Raw genomic sequence first — 22,698 nt, forward strand, 5'->3', positions numbered from 1 at the left:
GTACAATCATCTGACCTCTGGGATTTGTTTCAAAATGATAAGGGGTAGTGAATGTGGCCGTAGATGAAGCAGTATTAGCCATGAGTTGATGATGGTTGTTGGGTCTGGGTTATGGGTTTTGGGAATGCATTATATTTGTCTACTTTTGTATGTGTTCTAAATTCTCCATAATAAAAAGTAAACACAAAAAGCGAAGAGGGTTATCGAAGTTAGGGAGGAGCCAAAGAAATTGCTAGAAGAAATTGCTCTGAGCTAGTGAAGCAGTCGGGTGTGTGAGGCCCCAGGGGTTTACAGGTGCTGGAGTGTGAAGGTGTGCCAGTCACTTCAGATATCAAGATGACTGAGGCTCTGTCCCCACACTCCAGGACAAAGACAAGTCTTGATGGAGAGCCCTGGTTCGGGACCAGCGAGGCTAGAACCCGGTGGGAGAGGCTTGGAGGGCCAGTAAGGCTTGAAGAAGGGGAATGCAGGCGATGGGCATTTGTTGTGGAAGGGCTGGGAGCCCAGATGGTAGACGAGGCATCAGGCAGAAACGACCCAGCATGCTAAGACAGGGAAGTCTGAGGAGGACACGGCAAGAACGCGATCATCCGGGTTCTCAACCAAATCTTTGCTGGAACTGTAGGCCACTCATCTTTGCTTTGGAAATCTGACTTCTTTTGCGTTCTTACTGGGTGACTTTGGGCAAGTTACTTAATCTCTCTGATCCTCAGGGTTTGTTTTTTGTTTTTGTTTTTGTTTTCTGTACAATAGGGATAGTAGTAGGACCTACCTCATAAGGCTATTGTGGGATTAAATGAGAAAATACTTGTACAGCACTAAAGAGTGCCTGAGTTAGCTGTTATTATCTGAGTTTCAGGGAGGAAGCCTCGCTCCCCTGGGGCAAGGAGGTGGAGACAGCAGTCATTAAAAGACTGAGACCCAGTAGAGAGGTGAGAACAGCACTGTACCCCTCCCTGCTAGCCCTTAACAGGTTTGTGATCTATTTTTAATTAAAAAAAAAAAAAAAAGCTGTTTCCTCACGGCAGTGAGCAGGTCAGATGCAGAAAAGAAACTGCTGAGAAAGCCCCAAGTAAAATCCATTGGGCCTTATGAGAAAGTGTGGTCGGCCAAGCTCAGCCAAGGGCTGGCTCCAGAAACTACCTCTGGACCCCACTGCCCCCTGGGGGTGGCCTCTGGAATGGGGTCTACAGGAGTGAAAGGTCAGACCCCGGGTGGGTGGGCGGGGCCTGAGTGGGCTCCTCCCTCTAGAGGAAGCAAGGGCCTTTCCCCTTTGGGGCTGTGGCTCTGCGACCACTTCCTCCTTCTTACTCTGAAGCTGGGAGCAGGCCTCCTGAGCCCTCTGGAGCACATTCCAGGATGCCTTAGCCCATCTGTGACCCCGGGTGGGGGTGGCTGAGGGTGCCGTTGGAGGCCACCTTCTCTGCTTCAGGGGTAGTTGAGGACCACCCTGGAGGTCTGCAGAATGGAGCAAGAGAGTAAGGACAAGCTGGCATCTGTGTCCAGTCTGGTGACTGTGTTTGAGAACAGCAGGTATGGGGTGGAGGGGGGTGGGAAGGGTCGCCAGGGCGGACTGGTGGCCTCCCTTTAGCTCCTCTGCCCACCCTGGGCCCCCCTCTGCCCACTGCCAGGCCCTGGAGCACATGTTCTGCCAGTCTTCAGGCTGAGGATCAGGGCCAGGACTGCCGTGGGGCCTCACAGCAAGCAGTTCTCTCTCTGGGCCCTTCCTGGACACCTCCTCCTGTCTGGGCAGTGCCTGGGTTCGTCACAGCATCAGGCAGTGTCATTGGGCACTAGGAACTGGACAGCAGTGAGAGCGTGTGTGTATATTTTTTAATGTTTATTTACTTATTTTGAGACAGAGAGAGAGAGAGAGAGAGAGAGCACACGTGCATGCAAATGGGGTAGGGGCAGAAATAGAGAGACCGAGAGAATCCCAAGCAGGCTCTGTGCTGTGAGCACCAAGACTGACCCGGGGCTTGATCTCACGAACTGTGAGATCATGATCTGAGCCGAAACCAAGAGTCAAATGTTTATCCAACTGAGCCACCCAGGCGCCCCAAGAGTGCGTATATTGATACGCTGGGGAGAGTCCAGATGTGTGTAGTTATGAGCGAGCGTGGGCGGACCAGTGTTTGGGCTGCAGGACTCCACCCATTGGAAATAATAGCTAATACTTATCAAGCACTTACTCCTTATAAGTAGGACAACCATATAATTTATCATTCAACTCAGGGTACAATTAAAACTGAAAGTGGATGCCATTCAATTTTTTTGGCAGAAGGGAGAGGGCAATAGGAAAAGCTGAGCCTGTATCAGGCAAACCAGGATGTATCATCAGCCTACCTTTGGGGCATTTTTCTATGTGATTTTTGTTACTTAATTCATTTAATTATCTAACAGCCTCCTGAGAGTAGTTCTGTTTCTATTCCCATCTTATAGATGAGACAATGGGTGCACAGAGAGGCAAGGGGGCTTAAAAAGCTTTAAGTTCATGGGTAGGGGCTTCCATTTGAAGGAAAAAAAAAAAAAAAACAACTGGGCCAGATGTGTGGAGGTCATTGGAGGCCCTGGCAGCAGTGGTGATGATGGTGTGTGTGTCTGTGAGTGTGTCTGTGTGTGACATTAGTCTACTCTGCCGGCATTCCTTAAGCCCAGGACTGTGCGAGGGATTGTTGTAGGTCCCTCTGGAAATAGACTCTAAGATAGAAATTTGCTTCTGGGGATAGTTTTGGGAATAACACCTGTTGGGGCGAGGGATACAGCATAGGGAGAAGTTGAACTGTGTGCACTTGAAATAGAGGCCTCAGGCTGTTCCAAGTTGCTCTGAAGCTGAGATGTCCCTCAAGTCGTTTTAACTGAGGCAAAGGGATGGGTCTTTATACCTCCACATGGGCTAGTCATTGGATGTGGACTTGACCTGAGATGAGGCGGTTGTCTTCTAGGGAGGGCAATTCCCAGTCGGCCAGCATACCACCAACAACTGGGGAGAAGAGCTCCTCAGTCCTGAAGGGGGTGTGGTTGGTACAACACAGCATCACACAGGAAGTGTAGCAGACACAGGAGCCGAAAGACTGATCCCTGCTGGGATGATTTTCGTCTTTGGATGCCAAGCTCATGAAATTACTATGATGCCAAGTCATAGACAATAGATATCCTGAGTGAAGCCTAGATTCTGAGTGCTGAGGGCACTCAGAGCAGACGAAGACTTCTGTGGCCTTCAAGGTGGATGTGGCCTAGATGTGGACCTAGAAGGGCAATTCAGCTTCCTGAGCCAGGGACCTTACCCTGACTCTCCCAGAGTCCTTTGCCAAGCACGTTCTGTTCAGCACCAAGGACAGCTCCAGGCACCGCCTTCCTGGACCCCCACCCCCACCCCCTGCTCCCTTCTGTGTGGGGAGAGAGCACCACCTCACTCAACATGCCGGGCACGCTCAGTGGAGACCCTCAGCAGGTGTGTTGTGCCCAGGCCACACCAGGCAAGAGGAGGCAGCCCTCAGACCAGAATGGGGTCAGAGGAGGCCTTGTCTGCTGGGTGAGAGTCACCTCTTATCATGTGAGAGGCCCTGTGCCAGCAGCCTTGGCTTTGGCTTTCTTGTGAGGTCTTCCAGCCCCTTAGCTGATCTGAAACTGAGGGGGGAAGAGGAAACGAAGCTGGCCTGGCGCACTTGGAGGGAAATGCAAGTGCTGAAATGCAAGGGAAATGCAAAAGCCGAAACCAAATGTAGAACAGAAAGCCTGAGGCCCAGCTGTTTCCGCGGGTTGAGGAACCAGGCACTGAGGTGCCAGAGAAGGGTGGAGGAGCCCATGAGGAGCCACTGGGGACCGGGTTCCAATCCTCTCTGCCACCAGCTAGCTGAGTGACTTGGGGCAGACATGTTGACCCGCTGGACCTGTTTCTTCTCGACCCAGATGGGGAGGGGCAGTTTAGGGATCAGATGCCTGATCTGAACTCCACCTTTGCCACCCCCTCGCTGCAAGTTACTTATGCTGCAAGTTACTCTCTGTACCTCAGTTTCCTGAGCTGCAAAGCTGGGGTAATGAAAACCTGTCTCAGAGTTTTGGAGATTTTGTACCTGTCTGGTCCTCCATTGCCCAGACTAGCTGTCTCACCGCAAGCCTTTCCATACTAAAGGGAATGAGCACAACCCAAACCGTGGGCTATAACTCAGTGAAGGTTACTAAATACTTTAGCTGGCCTGTAGACCCTGCACTCAAAGATACCCTTCAAAGGCCCATCCCGGGAGGAACAGGGAATTGCTGCCAGACTGGCTTCCCCCCACCCTCCACCCACCCACTAGAGGTGTGGAAGGCACGGCTCCCATGGCAAAGTCCCAGCTTTAGCAGTCCTGCCCTCCCTTCAGAGTGTTCCATGGCTCCCTCCTTCTCTCCTAAGATTTTAGGGCCTTTCCTACTGCAGAGACTTAACATTAAAACAGACACGAGGTGTAACAAGTGAGGGTGACCTGTGGCCACCTAAAAAACACTATATGCAGAAAGAGGGGTTCCTCCTGGCATTTTAAACAGGGAAGTATGTAGTTTCCCAGAAAACAAAACGAGTCTACGCTGACTCATTTTGAAAACTGGAGTTCCCTCCAAGAAGATGTTGGAAAGGAAGTGGATGTTTTACTTAGCAAACTCCTCCTGAGTGCCAGGCACTCAGGGGCCTCTTCACACCTGTGATGTGCATTGATCACTCCTAAATCCCTGACCAGGGAAGTGCTAGTCTTCTTCCTACTTTGCAGACAGGAAACTCTCAGATCTGTTCTGTTCCATTTCAGGACTCCAGGAGCAGCAATCAAAGTCTCCAAACTGGAGGCTGAACGTCACCTCCCCGGGTACAGCCTTACCCCGCCTGCAGAACCATGGAAGGAGTCCCACGTTGGGGAGAGCCAGGGGTCTGAGCCCAGGACAGTCAGCAGGAGGTACCTGAACTCCCTGAAGAACAAGCTGTCCAGTGGAGCCTGGAGGAAATCTTGCCAGCCCGAGATCCACCCTGGGCCAGGGACGCAGGTGCCTGAGGGCTGGAGCGGATGTGGGGAGCTGGGGGACCCCTCCACGGACCTCCCTGCAAATTCTCTCCCAGCCCAAACCAGCACTTCTCCAAGCAGGCGTCTTATGTCACCAGAAATCAGTTGAAAGCTAGATTCTACTCCCTTAACAGCCTTTGATTACATGCCTACAGTTCACCCCATTGTTCCATTGTTTCACATTCCCTTCACCGTAGGAGTTTTTTAGGCAAAGACATTGAAACTCAGATGGCTTAAGGGTGCCTGGGTGGCTCAGTCAGATGAGCATCCAATTCTTGACTTTGGCTCAGGTCATGTCCCAGCGTCGTGGGATCGAGCCCTGCATCGGGCTCCAAGCTGAGCATAGTAGAGCCTGCTTAAGATTCTCTCTCTCTCTACCCCCCTCCCAACTCTCTGTCTCTAAAAGAAAAAAACAAATAGCCCCATAAAACTCAGACAGCTTAAAAACTTGTCCAAGGCCACACAGCTTGTGTGAACCTGGCATCCTTCCCTGGAGTGGCCTCAGTTTACCCACCACAAGAGGCAATAATCCCAACTAGAGATAGAGATTAGTGCTGATCCTACCCTTAGACTGATCCTGGACAGGTCACCTCCCTTTACTGCATTTCAGCTTCCTTGTCTGTGGAGTTCAAGGGCTAGGCTGCGTGGTACTGTGTCCCCCGGGAGCCAGACTGCCAGTGATCACACCCCAGCTCTTCTGCTTCCTGTGTGACCTTGGGCAAAGCACTGTAGCTTCTTTGTGCCTGTTTCCTCCTTTATAAAATGGGAATGGTGATCACAGTAGTATGTTGCGGTTACCAGTTGCTGTGTAACAAGCACCCCAAAATGTGGTGGCCGAATACGATTTATTATTTCTCACAGTTTTGTGGATTGACCAGAACGTATGGATGGTTTTTCTATTGGTCTCACTTGGGGTTTGTCTTAGTCAGGTTGGGCCGACAAAATACCACAGACTGGGTGACTTAACAGAAATATATTTCCTTGCGATTCTGGAGACTGGAAGTCCCAAACCAAGGTGCTAGCAGGGTTGGTTTCTGGCAAAGCCTCTCGCCTTGGCTTATAGACGGCCATCTTCTCACTGTGTCCTCATGCACATAGTCTCCTAGTGTCTGTCCCTCCTCTTATAAGGACACCTAATCCAATTGGATTAGGACCTCACCCTTATGACTTTATTTAACCATGATTATCTCCTCAAAGGCCTTATCTCCAAATACAGTCATATTAGCAGTTATGGCTTCAACATATGGATTTAGGGAGGGGAGCACAATTCAGTGCATAAGAGGGTCTCTCACGTGGCTGCGGTCTGATGGTGGCCGGGGCTGGAATGCCCAAGATAGCTCAACTCTCAAGCCTGGTGCCTGGGCAGGGACAGTGGAAGGCTGGATTCAGCTGCGGTGCTGGCATTGCTGGGCCTTTGGCTCTCTCTATGTAGTCTCTGGGCCTCAATGTGGCCTCTCTATCAGCCAGACCTCCAGAAGTGGTGGTTCATGGCTCCCAAGAAGCTTCCAGGCCTCTTAAGCCTTAGACCCAGAACTGGCACAACCTCACTCCTGCCCCATCCTTTGTTAAAGCGATCCCAGCGCCGGCCCAGATGCATTGTGGGAGGCCATGAGTGTCGGGAGGTGGGCACTCACTGGGGCATCTTTGGAGACTACACTGGGGTCCCCAACAGAGGAGACCAAAAACTGTGTCTCTCCTTCTCCTCCTGTTCAAACCCCCCCCCCCGGTCCCCCCTCCCCCACAGATGCCAGAGGAAAAGAGAATCGTCCAGGAACTACTGGAGACAGAGAAGGCCTATGTGGCACGCCTCCATCTGCTAGACCAGGTCAGTGGCCAGAATACCACCTCATCCTGCCCTGAGCCCCAGCACCCAGGTCTCCTCACCCCGCCCCTGCTCTGCCTTCTGTACACCTCACCAGAACTGAGAGGTAGGGCCTGGGATTTGATTCTAGGGCGTTCAGTCCCCGTTGGCCGAAGTTAGGGCAGAAATCAGAAAGTAGCATTAATGCCACTTGCCATTTCACCCCCAGCGCTGGGGCTGGCCTCATGTGTAGCAGAGTGCACACATCCTTCCAGTCCCCATGCCTCATCTGTCACCCCAATGCTCGACACCCTCACCGTTATTATCCCTTCACCCTTTCTTTCTTTTTTTTTTAATTTTTTTTTAATGTTTATTTATTTTTGAGACAGAGAGAGACACAGCATGAGCAGGGAAGGGGCAGAGAGAGAGGGAGACACGGAATGTGAAGCAGGCTCCAGGCTCTGAGCTGTCAGCACAGAGCCCGACGCGGGGCTCGAACTCACGAACTGTGAGATCGTGACCTGAGCCGAAGTCGGACGCTTAACCGACTGAGCCACCCAGGCGCCCCCCTTCACCCTTTCTTAAGAGGGTTAAATATTTGGAAATCAGGAGGAGGATCTTTTTTTTTTTTTTTTTACTTTTTTTAAACTTATTTTGAGAAAGATAGAGTGCAAGGGGGGGAGGGGTAGAAAGAGGGGGGAGGAGAAAGGATCCCAGGCAAGCTCCGTGCTATCAGCGCAGAGCCGGATGTGGGGCTCAAGCTCACGAACCGTGAGACCGTGACCTCAGCTGAAGTCAAGAGTCAGACGCTCGACTGACTGAGCCACCCAGGCGCCCCAGGAGCAGGATCTTTAGCGTGGCGAAGTTCAAGATCTTGACAGATGCAAGATGGACCCATCTCTGACACTCACCAGCTGCCAACCTCTCTGACCAAGTGTGTCTGAGTCTGGAGGCCTTCATTTGCCCATCTGTAAAATGGCCACAATACAACCCTCCCTATCTCTTCCTGAGGTTGTTTCGAGGATGATGGGAGACTGAAGAGGTGAAAGCATTCAGTAACCTAGGCGGGGGGGGGGTGCCCTAAAGCCCCTGGGCTGTGCTTGTCTCCCCCTGGGCTGCTGTGTGGGTGGCTCTTCTCTGCCACAGGCCCAGTGACCGCAGTGGCCGTTCCAGGTGTTCTTCCAGGAGCTGCTGAGGGAGGCCCGCAGCAGCAAGGCCTTCCCCGAGGACGTGGTGAGGCTCATCTTCTCCAACATCTCCTCCATCTACCAGTTCCACGCGCAGTTCTTCCTCCCGGAGCTGCAGTGGCGGCTGGACGACTGGTGAGGTCCCCCACGGAGCCCTGAGGCCCCCTGACCGCTGCCCCAGCCAGGTCAGGGTGCAGCCCCTGGGGCACGAGGTTTGGCCTTGCTGCGTGGCCATGGCAGTCTCCTCCTCTGGGCTCGGTCTGTGTCTGTCCTCAGAGTAAAGGGCTTGGACAGATGAGTGCTGAGGGGCTGTGTGTGTGTGTGTGTGTGTGTGTTCTGGGGAAGGGGATAGATCAGGTCCTTGCTAGGCTGAGTGACTTAGGAGGCAGTGGAAATAGCCCTCGCTGACTGAGGGCTTCCTACATGCCCGGCCTTGGGCTTCACACCTATTAATGTTACTATTACTCCTCTAATTTGCAAATCAGCCCGCTATGTGATCATGGTTACGCAAGAAACTGTCTTCGTTTTCAGAGGTGACCATTGTAGCGTTTGGTGATGAAATTACTCACTGTATACATTTTGCCGAAGCAATGCCATGACGTCTGGCATGTCTTTTAAAATTCTTCAGCAGAGGGGCGCCTGGGTGGCTCAGTTGGTTAAGCGTCCGACTTCAGCTCAGGTCACGATCTCGCGGTCCGTGAGTTCGAGCCCCGCGTTGGGCTCCGGGCTGATGGCTCAGAACCTGGAGCCTGCTTCCGATTCTGTGTCTCCCTCTCTCTCTGCCCCTGCCCCATTCATGGTCTCTCTCTGTCTCAAAAATAAATAAAACATTTAAAAAAAATTAAAAAAAAAATTCTTCAGAGAGGAATGTCCGTAACTGTTAAATCCAGTGATGGATACATAGGGGTTCATTATTATGTTCTTTTTAGTTTATGGTTGCTTGACGTTTTTCACAATAAAATGTTGGTTTGTGTGTGGTGGTTTTTTTTTTTTAATTTTTTTTAATGTTTATTTTATTTTTGAGAGAGAGAGAGAGAGAGAGAGAGAGAGAGACCTAGAATCCGAAGCAGGCTCCAGGCTCTGAGCTGTCAGCACAGAGCCCGATGCGTGGCCCAAATCCACAAACCGCGAGATCATGACCTGAGCCGAAGTCAGACGCTTAACCTACTGAGCCACCCAGGAGCCCCTGTGGGTTTTTTTTGTTTTTAAAGACAACCCTATGCCTAGCATCATTCCCATTTTTTTCCAGTGGGAAAAGGAAGGCACAGTGAGGGTAGGTGGCCTGTCCAAGAACACACAGCTAGAGTAAATGGAACGGTTAGGAATCAAACTCAGGGAGGCCAGCTCCAGATCGCGGCCCCTCACTGCTCTGCTGTAAGGGTCCCTGGGCTGACCTTCGGGCCTTACCACAGGATGACCCTGGATCCGTTCTTGTCTCCTGAGCCTCAATTTCTTCATCTCTAAGATGGACCAGTGACCATCTGTTGCAGAGTGAAATGAGATGAGACATGTGGCATGTTTTGAGCAGTGCTTAGCACGTGGCCCTCGCTGCTGTCACGTCGGGGGCCTTGAGTGGTTACTGGATACGTGTTGTGGGCCCAACACTACGCTGGGTCTTTGGGGTGGAAGAGAATAGCATCTGCCCTCCAGGGCTCAAGGTCTAAGGGAGGTTGGACCGTACACGTTTGGGCGAATGCCTACACCCAGAGGTGCAGTGGAAAGACTGTTATGGGGAGTTCAGAGAGCCTGGCCTAACCTGACCCTGCCTGAAGTCAAGAGAGGAGGTCCTCAGGCTGAAGGCAGTACCTAGGTGGCCCTCTTGCAGGACAGCCACCCCCCGCATCGGCGACGTGATCCAGAAACTGGCCCCGTTCCTGAAGATGTACAGTGAGTATGTCAAGAACTTTGAGCGAGCCGCCGAGCTTCTGGCCACCTGGACTGACAAGTCTGCACCCTTCCAGGAGGTGATCACCCGCATCCAGGTGAGGTTGGGTGAGGGGCGGGACAGAGCCTGCATTGCCACCCCCAGTGTGCACGGGCTCAGTCTCCCTGAGTGACTCTGGCCACCTCCAGGCTCAGCTGTTTGCACATGCTCCGGCATCAGCCTGCCCTGCCCACGCCCGTGGCCCTTGGGGCAGCCTGCACCCCCCTCCTCTGTTCTCGCCTCCACTCTTCCTCTCCCCATCTCTTCCCCAAGAGCAGCGAGGCCTCCGGCAGCCTGACTCTGCAGCACCACATGCTGGAACCTGTGCAGAGAATCCCACGCTACGAGCTGCTGCTCAAGGAATACATCCAGAAGCTGCCAGCCCAGGCCCCAGACCGGGCAGATGCTCAGAGTGAGGACACCCCTCCCCCCCAGAAATCCAGGGAGCTGGGGAGGCCTGAGCGACTCCCATTTATTTATTGAACACCTGCTAACATGCTTGGAATGACTATCAGCTCTCAGGCACTTCTTAGACACTATCTCTACCATTAACCTTTTTTTGGTAGACATCAGGCCAAGAGAGATCCAGTGACTTGCCCAAGGTCACACAGCCAGAAAGGGGCAGGGGTGGCATTTTTTAAAAAAAATTTTTAATGTTTTTTATTTATTTTTGAGACAGAGAGAGAAAGAGCACCAGCAGGGGTGGGGCAGAGAGAGAAAGCAAGACACAGAATCCAAAGCAGGCTCCAGGCTCCAAGCCATCAGCACAGAGCCCAACGCGGGGCCCAAACCCACAAACCGTGAGATCATGACCTGAGCCAAAGTTGGACGCTCAACCAACCGAGTCACCCAGGCGCCCCCAGGGGTGGCATCTGAAGCTATGCCTGTATTATGCCAAAACCCATGGTCTTTCCAAAGCACCCTCTGGGTCTGGCTTGGTTTGGCCAGCAATGAGAGTCACAGACGCCTAAGCCCTGTCTTCAGTGGCGTCCAGTCTCTCCACTCTGGGTGGGAAATGGCCCCCATGATCCAAACACCTCATGTGCCAGGCTACACAGTCAAGGCTGCTCCTGTGGTTACTCATGGCAGCCCCCCTAGGCCACTTTGTTAAGCCTCTAGGACTTCCTGCCTCAGCCCCCAGCCCCAAATTTTCAGGAGATAACGCTGGCCCTGCGTCCCCCTTCAGAAGCGCTCGACATGATCTTCTCAGCCGCTCAGCACTCCAACTCAGCCATCACTGAGATGGTGAGCTGCCGGCCCTCGTGGGCAGGGGTGGGCGTGGGGCCCTGTACCTCCTCCCTGCAGCTCTCAGCCTCCCCCAGCCCACCCAGGTCTCTATCTGCTCATCCCCTGATCCTACCCCATGACACCTGGCCCGCTGCTGTCCTCCCCTTCACATCCCGTCCCTGTCCACACAAGGCAGACCTTCCAGAAGCAGGTGGGCCCTGCCCGGCTTTGGCTGAGGGTACACCCCCTGTCCCAGGAGCGGCTACAGGACCTGTGGGAAGTGTACCAGCGCCTGGGCCTCGAGGACGACATAGTAGACCCCTCCAACACGTTGCTCCGTGAAGGCCCTGTCCTCAAGATCTCCTTTCGCCGCAGTGACCCCATGGAGCGCTACCTTTTCTTGGTAGGGGATGCTGGGGGGCCCATCCTGCATGGGGAGGGAAGTCCTAGGGCCACACTGCCCCAGGTCCTGCCTGCCTGGTGTCTACCTGGCACCTCAGGAAAAACAGGGAAGAGCCCGCCTCTCTGTCCTTCCCTGATTTGGCATCCAGGTGATTTGGGACAGGTCCCTTGCTGCCTCTAGGCCTCAGGGATTTCCGACTGAGGGGTTTCCCAGACAGGCCCTGGGAAGCAACAGAGTCAGATTTTGAACCCAGACTGTTTGGCTCCCAACTCTGAGGTGTTACTCTGTGCTCTAGGGAATGTATAGCAGGAAGGAATTAGGTTACTGTTAAGAACTGCCCAGATTTGCACTGAAGAAGCCAGGGGGTCTCCTGCAAATCTGGAAACTGGTCCTGCCCGGAGGTCTGGAGGAGGGAGCCCTTGCCACCCTGAGCCCCCATTAGAAAGTCCTTGTGAGTTTGATGCCCACAGATATGGTGGCCCTTCAGTGACAGTCCTAGGTGGATTAGGGGCCAGACCACCCCTTCATCATCACACCTGTGACTCCCGTGAGTAGCCCAGAGTGTGGCGAGAGGAGAGGGAGCCACAGTGGTGCCCCGCCCACCCCCAGGGAAGCCCCGCCCTACCACCCTTCCTGCCCCGCCACTGCGCACGCGCTCACGGTTTGTGTCTCCTGCAGTTCAACAACATGCTGCTGTACTGTGTGCCCAAGGTCATCCAGGTGGGCGCCCACTTCCAGGTGAGGACCCGCATCGACGTGGCCGGGATGAAGGTGAGTGAGAGGCACCCCAACCACTGTCAGGCTTCATCCCAGAGGTGGATTGAGTGTGGGGAATAGCAGGAGGGACCACGCTGCGTTCTCAACCCAGGAACCCTAATCTGGTAGGTCCTGGGCCACCGTGGAGGTGGAAAAGTTTGGGGTTGGAGGTCTCCCCTGTGGGCTCCCGTAGGCCTGGCCCACTCTTTGGGACAGTGCCCCCCACCCCGTCCTGGCCTCGCTCTGCTTTCCCTACCCTCTACAACAGTGCTTTGAAAACTTTAATACATGCATGAGTCCCCTGGGAGTGTTGTTAAAATGCAGGTCCGGATTTAGCAGGTCCGGGGCAGGGCCCAGGATTCGGCATCACCCCCGGGTGATGCTTTTGCTGCACGTCCGCAGGCCAGATTTGGAGTTGTAAGGGTCTACACTGTCAGCTCAGCTGCTGGATCGTGTCATGTCCCCATCAGAGGTGGCCACAAATGAGCGAGGAGGGCAGCCCATAACATTGCCCCGTGGCTTGGGCACTGCATCATCCCATCAGATTCTCCCGGGATCCCTGCAGTGTAGGGACTGTTATTTTCCCTTGCAATTTTGATTTTTCCTTTTAAAAATCACACTTTTGTTACTTAAAAATATAGATAACCCAAATTCCAGGGGCCCCCGGGTGGCTCAGTTGGTTAAGTGCCGGACTCCGTGTCGGGCTCAGCGCTGGGCACGGAGCCTGCTTGAGCTTTTCTCTCTCCCTTTCCCTCTGCTCCTCCCCCCATCTCAAAAAAAAAAAAAAAAAGATCGTTAAAATTTTTTTTTTTTTTGGGGGGCGCGTGGGTGGCTCGGTCGGTTAAGCGTCCGACTTCGGCTCAGGTCACGATCTCATGGTCCGTGAGTTCGAGCCCCGCATCGGGCTCTGTGCTGACAGCTCAGAGCCTGGAGCCTGTTTCAGATTCTGTGTCTCCCTCTCTCTGACCCTCCCCTGTTCATGCTCTGTCTCTCTCTGTCTCAAAAATAAATAAATGTTAAAAAAAAAAAAATTAAAAAAAAATTTTTTTTTTTAAAGATAATACAGGGGTATCTGGGTGGCCCACTCAGTTGAGTGTCCGATTTCAGCTCAGGTCGTGATCTCACAGCTCGTGAGTTCGAGCCCCGTGCCGGGCTCTGTGCTGACAGGTCGGAGCCTGGAGCCTGCTTCGGATTCTGTGCCTCCCTCTCTCTCTGCCCCTCCCCTACTCATGCTGTCTCTTTCTCTCAACAATAAAATAAACATTAAAAAAAATTTTTTTTAAAAGATAATACATATTCCAAAATCAAATATAAAAAATATATACAGTGAAAAGTCTCCTCCCCACTCCATCCTCTAGTCCCCCTTCCTAGAGACAGTCTTTCCTTCTTTTTTTTATCTAAAAATTTTATATAAAAATGTTTTAATGTTTATTTATTGGGAGAGGGAGAGTGTGTGTGGGCACGAGTGGGGGAGGGGGAGAGAGAGGGAGAGAGAATCCTAAGCAGGCTCTATGCTGTCAGCACACAGCCTGACACGGGGCTCTATCTCTGGAACCGTGAGATCATGACCCGAGCCGAAATCAAGAGTCGGACGCTTAACCGACTGAGCCGCCCAGGCGCCCCTAGATAGCCTTTGCTTCTTATGAGGCCTCCCAGAGGCAGTTGTTACCTACACAAACTAATAACATGTTTATTACTGCTTTTTCACTTTTGTTTCGCATAACCAGTGAAACTGTTTTTCATAGACACCGTCCTGCACTTCGCTTTTTTTTTTTTTTTTTTAACATTTGTTCATTTTTAAGAGACAGAGAGAACAGAGCATGAGCAGGGGAGGGGCAGGGGCAGAGAGAGAGGGAGACAGAATCCAAATAAGACTCTGGGCTCTGAGCTGTCGGCACAGAGCCCGACGTGGGGCTCGAACTCACTGACCGAGAGAGCATGACGTGAGCCGAAGTCGGATGCTCAACCGACTGAGCCAGCCAGGCGTCCCCTGCACTTTGCTTTTTTAACTAACTGCTAACTCTGGTGACTGCTGCACGTGAGTAAGATACCAGCTTCCTCACCCTCCGTGTAGCCACAGAGTATCCCAGTGTGTGGAAAGTACTGGAATTTGTTGGTTCAGCCAACCCACCGCTGAGGGACCTTTAGATCGTTTTCGGCGAATCCCTACCAATGAATTAACTACGTACGAGACTGCGTGTGAGTATATCTGTAGTTAATCCCATTTAAAAAAAAATTAAGGAATAAACCATGGTCCATCTAGACAATGGAATATTATTCAGTGATAAAAAGAAATAAGCTCTCAGGCCATGAAAAGACGTGCAAGAAGCTTAAATGCATTTTGCCAAGTGAAAGAAGCCAGATTGAAAAGGCTACGTGACATTCTGGAAAAGACAAAAGATCAGTGGTTTCCAGGGGTGGAAAGGAAAGGATAAGTAGGTGGAGCACAGAGGATTTTAAGGGCAGTGAAAAATTACTTTGTATGATACAATATGATACATGCCACTACATATTTGTCCAAACCCACAGAAGGGACTACACCAAGAGTAAATCCTAATGGAAACTATGGGCTTTGGGTGACAGTGCTGTGTCAGCGTAGGTTCATCAGTTCTAACACATGTGCCGCTCTGGTGGGGGTGTTGATAATGGAGAGGCTCTGTGTGTGGGGGCGCAGGGGGTATGTGGGAAATCTCTGTATCTTTCTCTCAATTTTGCTGTGAACCTACAACGGCTCTAAAAAAAAATTAAAAGCCTTTGAAAAGAAAACCAAGGCCCAGAAAGGTTATATTTTGCTTGGGGGTCACACAGCAAATCCTGGTCTGAGCGATCAAACCAGGTATAGCCGCGGCCAGAGCCCCTGTACCGAATCACCGTACTGGACTGTCTCCTGTTAAGGCTTCAACTCAGAGGGGCAAACTTATGCTGAATCGCAGGCATAGTGGAGTAAGTGGTGGGGGGAACCTTCTTGACAACTCCTCTCTGATCACGCCTGAGTCCCGGAGTGCCCTGAGGGCTGGGGCTGGGAGAAGCAGAGGTCAGGTCCGGCCTGTCCTGGTACCCTTCCATTTCTCCATCTCTTAGCCCTATCACCACCTCCCTGTCCTCTCCCAGGACCTGTCCTAGGAGGGAGGTTCAGGTAGGAGTTGAGCCAGGACCCTCCGTCCTCTGGGGAACGCCTGGGCCTCAGAGAGCCCTCAGCAGGAGGGCCTTGCCCTTGCTCCCGACTAGGCTTGCCTGGCATTTGGGGCCCAGTCAAGGGGCCTGGAAGTGAGTGCAGCCTGAGAGGGTAATGAAAGCCAGCAGAGGGACCTGGGCAGCCTGTGGGCATTCCAGCCCACTCCCTGTCTTCCAGCTTCCCTTCCTCAGTCTTCAGAATGTCCCAGAGGCCGGGGGGTGTGTGCAGGCTTGTATGTCTGGGAGCCTGGGTGAGGGAGACTGAGAAAGGCATGTTTAAGGAGAATAACAGACGGACAGAAGTGGAGGCAGGCGGCCTTGTCTCAGGGCTGGTAGAGACCCAGGCATAGAAAAAGAGAGGCAGAGATTGACAGAGAGAAAAGCCAAGAAATAGAGAGGCCAAAACAGCGTCATAAAGAGAATATACACGGAGAGAGGACTGAGAACATCAGACCCTTAGAGAATGTGTTGAGGGGTCAGTATGTGCCGGGTTCCTGGTGCCTACCAGTCCCACCGAGTACGTTCCCTGCACAGTGTGTCTGATGTTCCATTGGCCACACAGCACCTTCTCTTGAATGGCTCAGGCAGGGCGGGCACAGAGCTATCCGCCTGTCCACTTCTGTGCAGGAACCATTTTCTGAGTCTGAAGTCTAAAGGCAGTTCTGGCCTTCGATCACCATGATGGTTCCCACCAGTCTATGTATGACCCCCTCGCCTCCTCCCTTCTGGATATTGGGGAGGCCTAGTTCTCACCAGCTGATTCTCCCCAAGGTCTGAGTTGGTCCTAATGTTGTGCTGTCCTGCACGAGGCCAGCCTGGGGAGAAGGAAGGGATAAAGGCACACACATACCCAGAGTCTCCATGTACAACTGTGCAGGTTGGGCACTGCACCAGCATGCCTCCCCTAAGAATGAGCAAATCTCATCTGGATTGTCTATTTACAGTTCTTACTTCTAAGTTTTTATTTATTTATTTTTGAGAGGGAGAGGGGGGAGGGAGTGACAGAGATAGAGGGAGAGAGAGAGAAAATCCTAAGCAGGCCAAACGCTGCCAGCGCAGAGCTCGATCTCACAAACCTCAGGATCATAACCTGAGCCGAAATCGAGAGTCTGGGGCTCAACTGACCGAGCCACTCAGGTGCCCCTTTCGTTACAATTCTTATTGTCCGGCAGATGGCAGTCAAGCGACTTGTTCCAACAAAACCTCAACATTATGCCAGTTTGCCAACAGATGTCAGTAAAGCGTTTTGAAGAAGGGGTGTCTTTTTCTAATTAGCACAAAGGCACCGTAGGGGTTAGCAGGGGCCTGAACCGGCCCAGACCTGGGGAGTGGTTGACACTGGACACAGCAGAGCCTGGGAACTGGCCTCCAGAAGCTTCCATCCTGCCCCTCTGCAGAGGGGATCCTGGAGTCTCAGGCCAGGAGCTCCCCTCGGTTCCCCTTTTTCTACTAAAAGCATCATATTTCTTTTTAGCTCTGGATCCCAAACCTTAGATTTCTCTTCCCCCCCCCCCCCCCCGCTCTCTCTCCATTAGTCATGGAGTCTTGCCAGATTTCCCGATATTGTCCCCCAGGGAGAAACGTTCTCTCTTCCCAGGTGCAGGCAGGCCCCTCGTCCCCTTGCACGCAGCTGCGGGAGGGGCTTTCTCCGACACCCCTCCAACAGCTGCTCCAGGTATAAACCTTCGGGGCCTCCCCATTGCCAAGAGTTTGAGTCCAAACCGCATCAGGCCCCTCCTAGAGGGAACAGACTGATTCTGTGGGCCTGAAGGTGAAGGAGACCTAACGTGGGGCAGGATGTACCCAGGGTCACTGTTCCCCGGGATGCGGCGGGCCACCCTGAAAGTGGGCAAAAGCCTGGTCACCACATGGCTGGGAGCCAGCAGAGAGTCTCGAGTGTCAGTGGAACAACAAAGTTCTGCCACACTAGGGCTCCTGTCTATGTCTTAGTTTCCCTTTGTGACTCGCTCTCTCCACACTGCCTGGAAGAGGTCTGTGCTTGTAAGACTCTGGGAGTGGCGTGGAAATAGATGTTCTTGCCCCTTGGGGGCCCAGAACCTGAATTTGAATCCTCATTCTGCCGTGTGAGCTCAGGCAGGTCTCTTGCCCTCTCTGAGTCTCCATCTCCATATCTCCTAAAGGAGGGTGATAACATCTCTCTCTCTCCCAAGATTGCTGTGAAGATTTTCTTTAAGTTCCTATTACAGGCATTTTTGAGCCAAGAAAGTAGTACAATGAACCCCTGTACGCTCATCACCCGGTTTCAACAGTTGTCAACCCCAAACCAGCCTTGTTTCCTCAGGAGTCTCCTTCCTAATCCGCTTTCCACTGGATTATTTAAGAGCAAATCTCAGATGCATAATCATTTCACCTATAAACACAGTACGTGTCTGAAAGAGAAAGGACTGTCTTTTTTTTTTTTTTTTTGCCATAAAAGGTGACAACGGTACTGTTATCACATCTGGCAAATGAATAATAATTATTTAATAATATTAAGATCCTTTGGTTTCCCTTGACTGTCTCATAAATGTCTTCTCACAGCCGATCTGTGTGAATCGTTTGTGATACGTTTCTTACATCGCTTCTAATCCATTACACATCCCTTTCCTCTTTTTTCTCCTTTGTTAATTGAAGAAACCAGCGCATTCCCTGGGAGCGTTTTGCGCAGTCTGGATTTTGCCGACTGCACCCCTGTGGTGTCATCAACGGGTCCCGCGGTCCCCCATATTTCCTGTAAACTGGCAGAGAGCCTAGAGGCCTGACCAGATTCAGCTATGCAAGACTCTCGCTGCCTGTCGCTGTCCTCGAGAGGCGTGTAGAGTGCTAGGGTGGATCAGTGGGTTCAGCAGTTGTGTGAATAAAAAGGGAACAGGTCTGGAGAAGCCCTGAGCTCAGCGGCCGGCACATAGTCAGCGCTGTCTGACTGGCAGCCTTCACAATGACCTTGGACCTGTGGGGTTCTGGGACAAGGGGACAGGGAAAGGCAGTAGAAGTGGGGGGTCTGTTGGGTTCTATGAATTGGGCAACCAATGTCTTCCTTCACTGTGTGGGGTAGAGGGTCTTGTTCTAGGCTTTAGGTTTGCTCTTGAAAAAGCTGTGTCCCCAAACCCAATTTATGACCCAATTTGCGTTTCTGGCGAGTCCCTTGTGAGGAACTGTCACTCCTACCTCACGCTGGGCCAACTTAGCCGCGGCTAAAATTCCAGGAGCCTTGACACCCCGTGTTCTCAGAGTGCAGCCTGGCTGCGGGTGCCTTTGCTTGGTTCCGCGGGTGTAGGGAGGCCTTGGACAAGGTTGCGATGCCCGACCCTCGATTTTGAACCGTCCCTTGGGCACAATCCGCCTCCATCCACGCCGCGGTGTCTGGGGGGCAGGGGCTGACAAACCTGAGCGAATCCTCTCTCTCCCAATGCCGAGCAGGTGCGGGAGCTGACCGATGCGGAGTTCCCCCACTCCTTCCTGGTGTCCGGGAAGCAGCGCACCTTGGAGCTACAAGCGCGGTAGGCGGGGAGGGGGTGGGGGGATGGGCCCGGCGGGAAAACTGGGAGGGGCTCCTCTCAACACCGCGTTCACTTTCCGAGCAGGTCCCAGGAGGAAATGATTTCCTGGATGCAGGTATCAGAACGATCCAGGGCCCCTAGGATTCTGACCCCACACTACCCACCCAGGCTGAGGGGGAGGGTGGGGTGTGCGTGTACACGTTCATGGGGGGGGGGGCAGATGTGTGTGTGTGTGTGTGTGTGTGTGTGCGCGCGCGCGCGCGCGCGCGCATGCGCGCGCGCATGCCCAGCTGCTCCCTGTGCTTCTTCAGGAGTCGGTCTGTGGTAGTTTGAAATCAGATCTGGGTTCAAATCTTGCTGCCTTTCCCTGCCTAGCTGGGTGGCCTTGGGCAAGTCACTTAATGTCCTGAGTTTTCACATCTGTCACCTGGGGCTAACAGTCTCTCCTCCCTTGAGTCAGCCAGTGTGTGCTGAGAATCCAGTGCCTCGCACCCAGTAGGCTTTCAGCAATGTCTTTTGGCGGTGTGGATGGATGGACAGATGAGCAAGCCCTCCCTGTCCCCCCACCCAACCACCTCCCGTGCCCCCTCAGGCCTGCCAAGCAGCCATTGACCAAATTGAGAAGCGGAACGAAACCTTCAAGGCTGCGGTCCAAGGCCCGGAGGGAGACACCCAGGAGCAGGAGGTAAGTGAAGCCTTTGCATATCCCTCACTGGAGCCACCAGCCTCACACACGCTTATTCCCTCACTTTGCTCTGCCCAGCCCGGCTCGGAGGGCAGGGGAGTGTCACCCACCAGGAGTGATTCAAAGGGACCAGGGAAAGCCCACCCACCCCAAACATCAGAGACTCAGTGCTAAAGGTTCTCCCATTAGCAAAAAATTCCTTTGGGAGCTTCTATATGCCACTATCCCTAGGAAGGATTTCACATCTACGCAGCTCAGGCTGTCGGGTGGTACAGGTGTGGGTTGAACGTGCCTGAGGAATGTAAGACCAAGGGAAGGTGGGGGGTCGGGGGGAGAAGGAGAGTGTCTGTGACTTGATTTCTAATCTGAGTTCTGAACTCTGGCTTCCTGGGTGTCTTTGCTGAGTCCCTTGACCTCTCTGGGCCTCAGTTTCCTCACCTGTCAAAGGGGAGTAATAGTGACTGACCTAGCATATAGTCTTTGTCAGTTCAGTCAGCTTCATGTGGAAGCTGCTGGGAAGCACAACACACGCGACCCCTGCCACAAGCAGGTGGCCAGAGGGCCCCAGGGCGAGGCCAGAAGGGGGTCACGAGCAGGTGGCCAGAGGGTCCCAGGGCGTGGCCAGAGGGTCCAGGGGGAGGCCAGAAGGGGGTCACGAGCAGGTGGCCAGAGGGTCCCAGGGCAAGGCCAGAAGGGGGTCACGAGCAGGTGGCCAGAGGGTCCCAGGGCGAGGCCAGAAGGGGGTCACGAGCAGGTGGCCAGAGGGCCCCAGGGCAAGGCCAGAAGGGGGTTCAAGAGCAGGTGGCCAGAGGGCCCCAGGGTGAGGCCAGAAGGGGGTCACAAGCAGGTGGCCAGCGGGTCCCAGGGCATGACCAGAAGAGGGTTACGAGCAAGTGGCCAGCAGGTCCCACGGGGAGGTCAGAAGGGGGTCACGAGCAGGTGGCCAGAGGGCCCCAGGGTGAGGCCAGAAGGGGGTCACAAGCAGGTGGCCAGAGGTCCCCAGGGCGAGGCCAGAAGGGGGTCACGAGCAGGTGGCCAGAGGTCCCAGGGCGTGGCCAGAAGGGGGTCATGAGCAGGTGGCCAGAGGGCCCCAGGGCGAGGCCAGAAGGGATTCACGAGCAGGTGGCCCGAGGGTCCCAGGGCGTGGCCAGAAGGGATTCACGAGCAGGTGGCCCGAGGGTCCCAGGGAGAGGCCAGAAGGGGGTCACGGAGTGCCCACCCTACTGCCCAACAGCTGCAGTCTGAGGAGCTGGGCCTCCGGGCACCACAGTGGGTCCGGGACAAGATGGTGACCATGTGCATGCGCTGCAAGGAGCCCTTCAACGCCCTGACGCGCCGCCGCCACCACTGCCGAGCCTGCGGCTACGTGAGTCGTCCCGCCATCACCACTGCCTCCACCCGTCCCTCCTCTGCCTTCCCCTCCCTGGCCCAGGGCCCCTCTCCCCTCCCCGCCAACTCTGCGGGCTCCCACCCACGCAGCCCAGAAGCATCAGGTGCCGACTCTGAGCCAGGGATGTGAGTGTTTGGACCTCCCGGTGCCCACCCGTGAACCAGGGGCTCGTCATCCCCGTTCTGCAGATGGGGAAACGAGGCTCAGAGAGGCCAGACGATGTGCTCAAGACACTCCCCAAAGCTGGCCCTGCCAGCTCCTGTTTGTACCACCATTTCCCGAGAGCCCAGACCCAGCACCGGGAAATGGGTTCCCGTTCCAGGTGGGGCGTCCACACCCCTCAGCCCCTCGCGGGCCTTGCGCCCACCACCTCATCAGCCCCATGCCTGTCTTTCCTGTCTTCTTAACCGACCCTGGGTAACTGTCCCCTCCTCTCCTGGCAAACCCTCGGTGCTCCAGCCCCTGGTCAGTTCTGTTCCTCACCGTGCCTCAGTTTCCTCACTCGTACCGTGGGGATTGTAACACCTACCTCCAGGGTGGTAGTGAGGACTCAACAAAGAAGGTTCAGTGCCTTCCCTCTCCTTCTCCTCCTTTCCTTCCTCAGCAGTTCAGGAGGGGCTCACTCAGAGGAGCAACCACCAGCTGATTGAGGAAGGAACCTGTCCACTCTCTTACCAGCTCCAGCAGGGTTATCAGAGACAAATTTTGCTTTGCTTTTTAAGCACCTGCTGTACTTGAGCTGTTCTCTGTTGACATCACAACCCCCTCCATTTACTCTGCAAACAGAGAAGCCCTTTACAACCTCAGTCTTTAATGACCTCCAGGGGACAGGAGGCCAGCCTGGCAGGTTGGGGCCAGTCAGGGAGGTGTCCCCAAAATGTATTTAAATGGCAATTGGGACACAAAGGAAATCTCTAGGACTGGGAACACACCTGTGTTCAGATGTAAGTGACAAGTTATATCGGAACCTAATGGACAGGATCTGGGGATTAGCCACTGTTCTTGGTGACTCACGTCTGTAAAGAAGGGTCGGGTCAATTCACACTTGCGACTTTGTAAGTACTTCCTCAAAAATTATTAAAAATAGTTAAGAAATGCAAAGAGGCACAAAGAATAACAATACCTATGTACCCGCCTTCAAGGCACATGGAAGAAAGACGACATTCTGACCAAAAAAAAAAAAAAAAAAAAAAAAAAAGAAATGTATGATCCTTAATTGGATTGTGGATGGCAAAAACAAAACTAGCCACAGAGGTCGTTCTGGGGAACGTCGGGGGAAATTTGATCACGAGCCATCTATAGATAGTAATATTGTATCGATGCTAAATTTCCCAAGTATGATCATGACGTTATGAATAGGCAGGAAAATGCCCTTGTTTTTAGGAGATGCCAGCTACATATTTGAGGGTGCGGTGTCATGAGGACTGTAATTTGCACTCAGACGATTCAGGGAAAAAATACATGGATAGAGAGGGAGAGATAAAGCAAATGCGGCAAAACTGTTAGCAATTGGTGAGTGTGATGGGGGCAGTATCCTATGCTATTTCAATTTGTCTGTAGGTTTGAAATTTTTCAAAATAAAAAGCCGGTGGAGGAGACAATAAATACACACTAACCGTGT

The 22,698-nt window shown here is 53.2% G+C and overlaps 1 protein-coding gene across 3 annotated transcripts in view; it reads left to right on the forward strand.

Annotated features, from left to right (window-relative positions):
• Window positions 1-1,285: 1,285 nt before the first annotated feature.
• FGD2 (FYVE, RhoGEF and PH domain containing 2) overlaps window positions 1,286-22,698 on the forward strand; it is a 30,856-nt gene continuing 9,443 nt past the window's right edge. For all 3 annotated transcript variants that reach the window (XM_019830532.2, XM_003986073.5, XM_006931662.4), the window contains exons 1-13: window positions 1,286-1,533; window positions 4,782-5,013; window positions 6,775-6,855; window positions 8,005-8,153; window positions 9,844-10,000; window positions 10,216-10,354; window positions 11,129-11,187; window positions 11,426-11,572; window positions 12,251-12,343; window positions 18,923-19,002; window positions 19,087-19,117; window positions 19,595-19,687; window positions 20,922-21,053. In XM_019830532.2, the coding sequence (XP_019686091.2) occupies window positions 1,466-1,533; window positions 4,782-5,013; window positions 6,775-6,855; window positions 8,005-8,153; window positions 9,844-10,000; window positions 10,216-10,354; window positions 11,129-11,187; window positions 11,426-11,572; window positions 12,251-12,343; window positions 18,923-19,002; window positions 19,087-19,117; window positions 19,595-19,687; window positions 20,922-21,053 (1,461 nt within the window). In that variant the 5' untranslated portion in view covers window positions 1,286-1,465. The remainder of the gene's footprint in view (window positions 1,534-4,781; window positions 5,014-6,774; window positions 6,856-8,004; window positions 8,154-9,843; window positions 10,001-10,215; window positions 10,355-11,128; window positions 11,188-11,425; window positions 11,573-12,250; window positions 12,344-18,922; window positions 19,003-19,086; window positions 19,118-19,594; window positions 19,688-20,921; window positions 21,054-22,698) is intronic.

This window comes from Felis catus, chromosome B2, assembly GCF_018350175.1.
Source record: "Felis catus isolate Fca126 chromosome B2, F.catus_Fca126_mat1.0, whole genome shotgun sequence".
In the NCBI taxonomy this organism is placed as follows: domain Eukaryota; kingdom Metazoa; phylum Chordata; class Mammalia; order Carnivora; family Felidae; genus Felis; species Felis catus.